The sequence below is a fragment of the Pongo abelii genome, chromosome 7 (genome assembly GCF_028885655.2).
Source record: "Pongo abelii isolate AG06213 chromosome 7, NHGRI_mPonAbe1-v2.0_pri, whole genome shotgun sequence".
NCBI classification, from domain to species: domain Eukaryota; kingdom Metazoa; phylum Chordata; class Mammalia; order Primates; family Hominidae; genus Pongo; species Pongo abelii.
The window spans coordinates 60,933,232-60,944,574 of NC_071992.2; the positions used below are offsets into that span (position 1 = coordinate 60,933,232).

The window sequence follows — 11,343 nt, forward strand, 5'->3', positions numbered from 1 at the left end:
GACATTGTGACACTGTGAAATATCATTTGACTTAACATCTAGGTCATGTGACTCTTCTCTCCTGCCTGGGTCCTGCTCACCAAAGAAATTGTGACATATCACTGACTGCAAAACCTAGGTGATGTGACTCTCTTTCAGTTTCTAGACTCTGCCAAGAGAGGGGATTATTACATATTGCAGAGCCCAGCACCCAGGTAGAGTGACTTTCCTCTTTTTCTTCTTCTTTGTCTGTAGTGGGCTTGGTGATATACTATTTGAGGCTGTACCCAGGTGATGTGACTCTTCTCACTAGGCCCAGCCCACAAATGAGATTATACTGTATAACCTCAGGTGATGTGACTCTCCTGCCTTGTCCCTGCTCACAGGTGAAATTGTGACATATACCTGGATTAATCACACATGTGCAACAATAACTCTCATACCTGGACCCAGCCAGTAGAGATATTTTGATGCTCATAGCCTGTCTCACGGCCATAGGTAAAGTCCTGGGTTGTTCACTTGTATAAAGTTCATGAAGGATGATAACACTCAGGTATATCATATAAAGCCTTAATGTTACAAAGTGTCATAACAGAGACAAGCAATGAGGTGAGAGGTTGACTTTTATATGCACACCTAGCTTACATGATTGTCATTTTCATACATGAACAGGGCCTTGGAATGAGGTACTAAATCTCACACATAAGAGGCAGTCAAAGGTTGAAATAATTTCTCTCATACATGGATATGATTCACAAGTGGTTTGATAACATTTGAACCGTGATTCAGCACACCTGTGGTGCTGTGACTCCCTTAATGGAACACAATCTTCAAGTGCGTTTGGGCATCTTATACATGGAACTTGCCCATTGTGGAGACTGTGACTCCTCTACTTTGACCCAACTCATAGAAAATGTTGACTAACATACACGAAACCGGGACTCATGTCGGATGTGAAACTTATTTCTGAACTTTTCAGAGTGTGATTGGGACAGGTAACTTTGCCCAGCACATGAATAATTTGACTCTCTTTTCTAGACCTAGACCATATATTTAATTGTGCCATGTTTGGAACAAGCACCTAAGCAATATATAACACTTCCATGGCTTTGCCTACAAAGAGCACTTTCATATATCACTGGACCCATCACCGAGGTGATAGGAATTATCTGCGAAAAAACTTCCTAAAAAGAAAATTATGTCTTTTACATTTCTGCAGCCAACAGACACATGAAAAAATGCTCATCACTGGCCATCAGAGAAAAGCAAATCAAAACCACAATGAGATACCATCTCACACCAGTTAGAATGGTGATCAATAAAAAGTCAGGAAATAACAGGTGCTGGAGAGGATGTGGAGAAATAGGAATGCTTTTACACTGTTGGTGGGATTGTAAACTAATTCAACCATTGTGGAAGACAGTGTGGTGATTCCTCAAGGATCTAGAACTAGAAATACCATTTGACACAGCCATCCCCTTACTGGGTATATACCCAAAGGATTATGAATCAGGCTGCCATAAAGACACATGCACACGTACGTTTATTGTGGCACTATTTACAATAGCAAAGACTTGGAACCAACCCAAATGTCCATCAATGATAGGCTGGATTAAGAAAATGGGGCACATATACACCATGGAATACTATGTAGCCATAAAAAAGGATGAGTTCATGTCCTTTGTAGGGACATGGATAAAGATGGAAACCATCATTCTGAGCAAACTATCGCAAGGACAGAAAACCAAACACTGCACGTTCTCACTCATAGGTGGGAATTGAACAATGTGAACACTTGGGCACAGGGTGGGGAATATCACACACTGGGGCCTGTCATGGGGTGGGGGAAAGGAGGAGGGATAGCATTAGGAGATATACCTAATGTAAATAACAAATTAACGGGTACAGCACACCAACATGGCACATGTATACATATGTAACAAACCTGCACGTTGTGTACACGTACCCTAGAACTTACTTTTGTACAAAGGTCACAAAAGATTATAACACTCGCAAATATTTTATAAAGTCTTTGGGTTATACAGGGCCAAAGCAGGGCTCACCACACAGGTGAAATTGTGAGCCTTGTATGAACACCTAGCTGACAGTAAGAACTATCAACATCTCACGCGGATGAAGACAACTGTCACACCTGAAAACAGGACATGTGTGGTATTGTAAATCTCACCTATGGAATTTTCTGACAGAAAGAAAAGAAAGAAAGAAAGAAAGAAAGAAAGAGAAAGAAAGAAGAAAGAGAAAGAAGGAATGAAAGAAAAGAAAGAAAGAAAGAAAAAGAAAGAAAGAAAGAAAAGAGAAAGAAAGAAGAAAGAGAAAGAAAGAAAGAAACAAAGAAACAAAGAAAGAAACAAAGAAAATTATGTCTTCTATCTAGGTCTGTCATGTAAGTGATGTGAGTCCCTTCTGCTGCCTTGGCCCTGCACTTACAGTGCATTGTGACACAAAACTGGGCACTGCACCCAGGTGATGTGATTCTCCTTTTTGGGTTCTGCCAACAGAAAGCACTGAAACATATCACTTGGCTCAACATCTAGGTGATGTTTGTTCGCTTTTGCCTGTGCCCTGATCACAGGGAGATTGTGACATATTGCTGGGTCCAGCACCAATGTGAGGTCAGTCTCCAGCTTTGGTACTGGGCAGAAGAGACATTGTCACATATACCTAGGCCAATTGCCTAGGTGAAGTGAGTCTCCTCTCTTTCCAAAGTTCTGCCCACATAGGAGTTTTTCATGTCACTGAAACCAGCATCCAGGTAATGTAACTCTTCTGCCAGGGTCCTGCCCACAAGGTGGGTTTTGACATCTCACTGGACCTGCACCCATGTGGGTGATGTGACTTTATTGCCTTCTCTCTGGCCACAGGCGATATTGTGCCATATACCTGAGACCATAACAAAAGCCTAATAACAACTTATGCCTAGAGCCAGGACATGTTCAAGATGGTGATTCTTATTCTTAAAACTTTCCACAAGTGTAATTTTGACATATACCTTTGCCCAGCTCTTGAGTGATTTAATAATTCTCCCTAAGTATAACCCACAAATCAGATTTTGACAAATATCTGGGACAAGCACCTTGGTGATTTGATGGTGCTATCTCAACAATGTCCTCAGGAGGGGTTGTAACATATTGCTGGACCCATTATCTAGGTTACATGACTCTCCTCTTTGGCCTGTACCCTTCTTCCTTTGGAAATTGCAGCATTTCTAAACAATGCACCAAATGATATGACTCTCTTGCCTGGGCCTTGTCAACAGGCAGCATTGTGACATATTTTTGGGCCCATCATTTAGGTGATATGACTCTCCTCTCCTGCCTGGACACTGCCCACACGGGACATTGTGTCACAGAGCTGGACCTAGCACGCAAGTTATGTGATGTTTCCGACAAGACCATGCCTACAAAGAGAATATTGGAATATTTCTGGTCCAGCATTTAGGTGATGTGGCGGTTCTGCCTGCTTCATAACTACAGAGGGAATTGTAACATATACCTAGGCATAGCTCACAGGAATGATAATGGCTCTCATATGTGGACTCAGCCAATAGAGGATATTATGACTCTTATAACTAGGTTTAGAAACATGCATGATGTCCTGCATCACCTTCTTGTACAAAGGTCACAAAAGATTATAACACTCACAAATATTTTACAAAGTCTTGGATTATACAGGGTCAATGCAAGGTTCACCACACAGGTGAAATTGTGAGCCTTGTATGAACACCTAGCTGACAGTAAGAACTGTCATCATTTCACATGGATGAAGACAACTGTCACACCTGAAAACAGGACATGTGTGGTATTGTAAATCTCACCTATGGAATTTTCTGACAGTGTGATGGTGATACAAATCTTTGCCAAGCATCTGTGTAATTTGACTCTCCAGATTTGTTCAAGCCCATATATGGGATTGTGATATCCACCTAGGACAAATTCGTGGCCATGTGACTCTCCTGCCTGGGCCCCTCTCTGAGTAAGGATTGTATGTGACATAATACTGGATCTAGCACCCAGGTCATGTTACATTCTTGCCTGCACCATGCCCACCAAAATTATCGTGACATATTTCTGTGTTCACATTATAGGTGTTGTAACTCTCCTCGCTGTAATGGGCCCTGCACAAAGGAAGGGTAGTGACATCTTGCAAGTACAGACACACAGTCGAGGGCACTCTTTTGCCAGAGCCATGCCCAAAGGAGGGCATTGTGACATGTCTCAGGACCCAGCACCTAGGTGTAACTCTTTTTGCTGGGTGTTGTCCTAAGAGAGCCTTGTGACATATCTCAGGACCCAGCACCCAAGTGTTGTTGCTCTTCTGCCTGATTTCTACCCACATGTTACATTGTGACATATTCCTAGGGAAGCACCTAGGTGATATGACTCTCTTCAACTGCCTGATCCCTGCCTACTGGGGTCATTGCAACATATCTCTGAGCCCATGACCTAAATGATGTGACTGTTTTTCTGCCTAGGCCTTCACCATAGGAGGATTTTGACACGTTGCTGAGCCCAGCACTCAGGATATGTGACTGTACTCTTTTTTCCAAACCATTCCCACAAAAAAGCTCTTTTGACGATTGCAGGGCCCAGCACCCAGATGATATTACTCTTCTGCCTGGGTTCTTCATAAAAAGAAAATTATGGCATATTTCATATTCCTGGGCCCAGAACCCTTATGATGTGACTCTTCTGCCTGTGCTGGAGCCACCGAAGGTATTTTGAAATATCTTGGGCTGGTTATGTACGTGTTTCGGCTCTCATAACTTGACTGGGTTTTTTCCACTGTGGGATCGTGTCATATTGCTGGATTAGAATTATAAAAATGCGACTCTTCTGCCTGAGCCCTGCAACAGGTGATAGTATCACATATCTCTGGACCTAACAGCTAGGTGATATGTCTCTCCAGCCTGTGCCCTGCCCCCAGAGGACATTTTGAAATATCACTAACACTAACTTCTTGGTAATGTAACTCTCCTTTCCTGCCTCGGTGTAGGAGATTGGTCAGGGTGGTGGAAAAAACTGTAGAAAGATGCAAATCTTCTTTGAAGGCCAGAAGTTTTTATACAAAACCTTCAGAATAGGATTTGGCTTGAGGCAGGCAGATTCTCTTATCTGGTGCCTGAAAGCTTAAGTTAGATAACAAGGGGATGTTAAGAAACTGATCTAGATAAGTTAGTTTACTTAGGCCTCAGAACCTGGCCTTTAATCATCAGCAAAACTGCTCTCTCCAGGGAGGGCAACCATGTTAATTATCTCCAAGTGTGTTGACTCAAGGCCTTTGTCATTAAATCTATACTGTATAAATGCCCGCAAAGCCAGCTTGTCAGGGCCCTGGCTGCTGACTCTTCACAGCACCCTCCTCAGGGTCTGTAAGTGGCCTGGTCCCCTAGCCTGCTCTTTCACTGGATACCTATGTCTGAGTGCATTCCTTCATATGTCGTTCAGCCAGGGTCTGTGGGTCAGACCCGGCAGGTTGTGCCCCATGTGAGGAACACTGCAACAAATCACCACAGAACTCTCAAAAACGAAGGTAAATAGACTGCACAGTCAGTAAGTCAGTCTTTGGTGCCTGCTCAGGATTTCCAAGTTCGAGGGCATTGTTCAGGCTAGGGTTTCATCATGGGACAACAGTTATCAGCACAATAGAAGCAGTATATAAAAGTATTGAAACAGCTGCTTAAAGCTAGTGGAGCCTCAGTTTCAAAAGCTCAATTAAGGGACCTAATGCAAACTGTTGTATACCATTACCCATGGTTCCTGGAAGAAGGTATGCTAGATGTAGAGCTCTGGGAACAAGTGCGGAGAAATCTTAAACAACATCATGTGCAAGGGCAATGGTCCCAGTAACATCTTTAACATTGTGGGCTTTAGTTAGAGCAGTTCTGGTCATGCTTTACACAGAAGAGTCTAAAAAGGGAAGGGAGGAAGAACCATCACCTACCTTACTGCCTCCTTATCCCTCAGCCCCGCCATCACTGGGCCAAAATAACAAAGAGGAAATGGAGGTTGTGCCTGAGCCCGCTCCTCCAATAGACTGAATAAAAGACAAGGGATACATTGCAGCTATGGGACCCTGTCTTTGGCAAGTGGCATTAGAAGGGGAGCTCTTACCCTGCCCAGTAATGCAAGATCAACAGAGCAATCAGGTACATAAAGAGACAAGAAAAAGCACTAAAGATAACAAAGCTGCTAGCCCATTTACAAAAAGGATTAATTAAAGCTATAGCAAATAACTCCCGTTTGACTCCATGGACTGGTCAGTGCTCACTAAAACAACTTTAAACACCAGTCAATACCTCTTCTGGAGGGCAGAAATTGATGAATTATATCAACAGCAAGCCTCTTTCTAATAATGGCCACTGTTTTTCCTCCTCTATGCCTCTTGTGGCTCTCTCAAAATCCTATTTGGGTAGAACAGTAGCCTTTAAAGGGAGGGAAATTACAAAAAGCCCAAGAGTTAGTTTATGAGCAATTAAAAGCCAGCTATATAGAACCATCAAACGGCCCTTGGAATTCACCCATTTTCATCATTCCCAAAAAGTCTGGTAAATGGAGACTTTTGTATGACTTACATACCATTAATGCTAATTTGCAAGCTTTCGGGCCCCTTCAGCAGGGACTCCCCTCCCCCACAGTGATTCCTTGAGATTGGCCTATAATCGTTATTGAGTAAAAAGACTGCTTTTGTAATATTCCCCTAGCAGAAGAGGACAGAGAAAAATTTGCATTTACAATTCCAGCTATCAACAATGAAAGTCCAGATCACCAATTTCATTAGAAAGTGCTTCCTCAAAGAATGCTGAACAGTTCTACCATGTGTCAGTATCATGTAAATCAGGCTTTGCTCCCCAGTAGAAAAGAATTTCTTAATTGCAAGATTATTCATTTTATGGATGATATTTTGCTAGCAGCCCCAACAGAGCCAGTACTTTTAAAGTTACATGCCTCTGTAGTAAAGAATACACAGTTAAGAAGTTTAATCATAGCAACTGAAAAAGTACAGATGTCTTCTCCTTGGAAATATCTTTGGTACATACTAACTTCCTGATAAGTAAGACCTCAAAAGGTTAAATACTAGCAACTTACACATCTTAAATGATTATCAGAAATTACTAGGCAATATCAGCTGGCTTTGCCCCACCTTAGGCATAACTACTGATAAGTTACAGAACCTGTTTTCTGTCTTAAAAGGCAATGCTACCCTAGATTCTCCTAGGCATTTAACTCCTGCAGCACAAAGGGAAATTGAAGAGATAGAGCAAACTATTTCTCATAGGCAACTAGATCGCATAGATCCATGGTATTCAGTTCAATTGTTTGTTTTTCCCACAAAACACTCTCCTACATGGTTAACAGGACAGATGGTCCCAGAGCTACGCTTTCTAGAATGGGTTTTTTGCTCACATACTGGGACTAAAATACTCTCTCCCTATATCCAGTTCATCAGTAAAGTCATCTATTCAGGCCGTAGATGATGCAATCTGACCCTGATATCATCATAATTCCTTTAAGTAAAAAGCCATTCAAAGTAGTGATGCCCTTATCTATGGACCTGCAAAGGACAGTCTCTGATTACACAGGCCATACAGAGCATGCCCTCCCTGCTGTCAAACTCCTTAAGTTCTTATCTTGTACTTCTGTGGTTTAGCCTACAAAAATAGTTCAATCCCCCATAACTAAAGTTTTTTTTTTTTTTTTTTGAGACGAGGTCTTGCTCTGTCGCCCAGGCTGGAGTGCAGTGGTGTGATCTCTGCTCACTGCAAGCTCCACCTCCCGGGTTTATGCCATTCTCCTACCTCAGCCTCATGAGTAGCTGGGACCACAGGCACCTGCCACCATACCAGGCTATTTTTTTTCTTTTTGTATTTTTAGTAGAGATGGGGTTTCACCGTGTTAGCCAGGATGGTCTCAATCTCCTGACCTTGTGATCTGCCTGCCCGGCCTCCCAAAGTGCTGGGATTACAGGCATGAGCCACCATGCCCAGCCTACCTAACATTTTAATACTGTTTAGTAATGTCTCTGGTAAACATGGAAAAGCAGCAGTTTGGTAGAGACCACGTAATTCCCTCACTCGTTCTGGATTTATTAGCACTCAGAGAGCTGAGGTTGGAGCTTTAATATTTTTCCTTGGAAACTTTTTCCCCTCAGCCCGTTAATACTGTTAGTGACTCTGCTTACTCTACTTATTGCAGAACCTTGAGACAGCCCTCATTAAGTCCACTCTGGAGCCCACCCTGTGTGCAATTTTCTCCGACTTCAGCAATTGCTAGATCAATGCACACATCCTATTTTTATTGCACACATCCTATTTTTATTGCACACATCCTATTTTTATTACACACATTCAGGGCCACAGCTCACTGCCTGGCCCATTGGCTTATGGCAATGATCAAGCAGACTGACAGGTTATGACATCACTGCTTGACCAAGCTACCCAATCACATTAATTTTTCCACCAAAACTGGAGAAAAGTATCTAAACAATTTCAACTTACCCAAAGACTAGCTAAATGAATTATCCTACAATGCCCAGATTGCCAGCTCACAGGCACATCCCCTCCTTCAACAGGTGTTAACCCTAGAGGACTAGAGCCTAATCATTTACGGCAAATGGATTTTGCACACATCCCTGAATTTGGAAAGGTTAAATATGCACATGTATCTGTTGATATCAATTCTTATTTAATATAACACTCAAGCTCTTCCTGGAGAGTTGACTCTGTATGTCATTAAACATCTTCTTTTAACTTTTGCATTTATAGGGTGGCCCACAAAAATTAAAACTAATAATGGTCTGGCTGATGCCAGCCCACAATTTCAATAATTTTGTCACACATGGAATATCCAACATTCCACAGGCATCCCGTATAGCCCACAAGGGCAGGCCATAGTAGAACGAGTCCATTCCACTCTTAAAAATATTCTCAGAAAACAAAAACAGGGGAATATGAGTAAGGACCCTGCAACACTATTGGCACAAGCCTTATTTACCCTTAATTTTTTAAAATTTAGATGATAAATTTCAATCAGCTTTAGAAAAGCACTTCGCTAAAACCTCTCAAGACATAAAACTCACAGTTTTTTGGAAAGATGTAAACAGTAATGTATGGTGTGAGCCAAATGAATTGAAGAGGATATGCTTATGTTCACACCCCTTCAGGTTCTCTTTGAATTCCAGCATGATGCATCAAACCATACCATGACATGGCTAGGACCCAACCTGGTACCAGAAATGAAGAAAATGACCCTACAGGACCCACAGCCCTGGACGATGTGGCTTCCTTGGACAATACAGGCCCCAGACATTATGCTGAAGAAGCAGAAGGCTTAGTAAATCCTGCTCCAAGCCAAAATGCCAGTCACTCCAAATAATTTGTTCCATTTTTGTTCTCCCACTCTGCCTACAACTGATACCTGCTACACTCTATTGGGCTCATCTCTTAAATCCATCTTTCTTCTGCCCTGTTACTTAGACAAACACTCACTTCCCAGCTTCTAACAATGTGACTGCTTGGCTAAAAGGGATTACTATACCTTCAGTGGGGTTCCGTAGCAATGGCATACATTGGACTAAGGTACCAGGTCACTCTTTGATTGGAAAATAATGTTGCTAATTATACTCATGTTTGTCTTATGTTATTTAATAATTCTAGGATGAAAAGCCAGAATACAAGCAGTGACCACCACGCCTGACAGACCTGCTGCTGCACACATCTGTACTCTCCAATCAACAAAACCTGATGCTAAAAACAGAAAAGGGGAGATGTAGGAGATTGGTCAGGGTGGTGGGAAAAATTGTAGAAAGATACAAACCTTCTTGGAAGGCTGGAAGGTTTTACAAAAGCTTCAGAATAGGATTTGGCTGAAGGCAGCCAGATTCTCTTATCTGGTGCCTTAAAGCTTAAGTTAAATAACAAGGGGATATAAAGAAACTGATCTAGATAAGTTAGTTTACTTAGGCCTTGGAACCTGGTCTTTAATCATCTGCAGGACTGCTCTCCAGGGAGGGCGACTATGTTAATTATCCACAAGTGTGTTAACTCAAAGCCTTTGTTATTGAATTTATACTGAATAAATGCCTGCAGTGCCAGCATGTCAGGGCGGTGGCTACTGACTCTTTACAGCACCCTGCTCGGTGTATGTAAGCTGCCTGGTCCATTAGCTCACTGTTTCACTGGATATCTGTGTCTGAGTGCATTTCTTCATCTGTCACTCGGTCGGTGTCTGCGGGTTGGACCAGGTAGGAACTGAAAACCAAACACCACATGTTCTCACTCATAAGTGGGAGTTGAACAAGGAGAACACATGGAGACAGAGAGGGAAACATCACACACTGGGGCCTTTTGGGGGTTTAAGGGCTAGAGGAGGGATAGCATTAGGAGAAATACCTGATGTAGATGACGGGTTGATGGGTGCAGCAAACCACCACGGCACTTGCATACCTATGTTAAGAAACCTGCAGGTTCTGTATATGTATCCCAGAACTTCAACTATAATAAATAATCTTTTTAAAAAAAGAAAGAAAAGAAACAGGCTTAGGCTGGGTGTGGTGGCTCACACCTGTAATCCCAGCACTTTGGGAGGCCGAAGCGGGCAGATCACCTGAGGTCAGGAGTTCAAGACCAGCCTGCCAACATGGTGAAACCCCATCTCTACTAAAAATACAGAATTAGCCGGTCATAGTGGCGCAAGCCTGTAATCCCAGCTACTTGGGAGGTTAAGGCAGGAGAATCACTTGAACCTAGGAGGCAGAGGTTGCAGTGAGCCAAGATCGTGCCGTTGCACTCCTGCCTGGGATAAAAGAGTAAAACTCCATGTAAAAAAAAAAAAGAAGAAAAAGGGAAAAAAAGAAAGAAAGAAACAGATTATGAAAAGCACTGCTAAGTTTCTGAGAAGTAATATGTTAGGCAAATTATTCTTTATCTTTGTGTAACATCATTTTAAAATCAACACATTATGTACACAGGAAAATGCAGAGATTTTAATGAGTTTTACCAACATTTAAATCCAGAAAGTTTCCTCAGGCCCCTTTCAAGTAGTTTTCTCATCTTAATGGCAAACACTGTTCAAATTCCTCTTGCCCTGGAATAACTTTGCCTACTCTTAAGTTTCACATGAATGAAATAAAAAAGTGCAGACAATTTTGTGTCTGGCTTTTTCTACTCAGTATGTTGACTTTGAGATTTGTCCACTTTGTTTCGTATGTAAGTAACTGCTTCTCCATTGCTGACTAGCATTCTTTGAATAAACACACCACAGATTGTTTATCGCCCTCTTCTTGGATATATTGTTTCTATTTTTAGGCTGTTTTGATTAAGGTGCTATTAACATTCTTATATGTCTT

General features: G+C 42.1%; 1 protein-coding gene across 5 annotated transcripts in view; it reads left to right on the forward strand.

The window, feature by feature from the left end:
- Nucleotides 1–11,074, forward strand: part of LOC129060988 (uncharacterized) — a 72,530-nt gene extending 61,456 nt beyond the window's left edge. For 3 of the 5 annotated variants that reach the window (XR_010141101.1, XR_008527889.2, XR_008527888.2), the window contains 2 exons: nt 4,583–4,712; nt 9,653–11,074. Coding sequence is in view for 2 of the 5 variants with exons in the window: in XM_063726641.1 (XP_063582711.1) it covers nt 2,187–2,383; nt 4,583–4,712; nt 9,653–9,679 (354 nt within the window). In the remaining 3 variants the exon portion in view is untranslated. Of the gene's footprint in view, nt 1–2,186; nt 2,384–4,582; nt 4,713–9,652 lie in introns of all 5 variants that reach the window. The other 2 variants (XM_063726641.1, XM_063726642.1) reach the window with 2 other exon arrangements.
- Nucleotides 11,075–11,343: the final 269 nt, after the last annotated feature.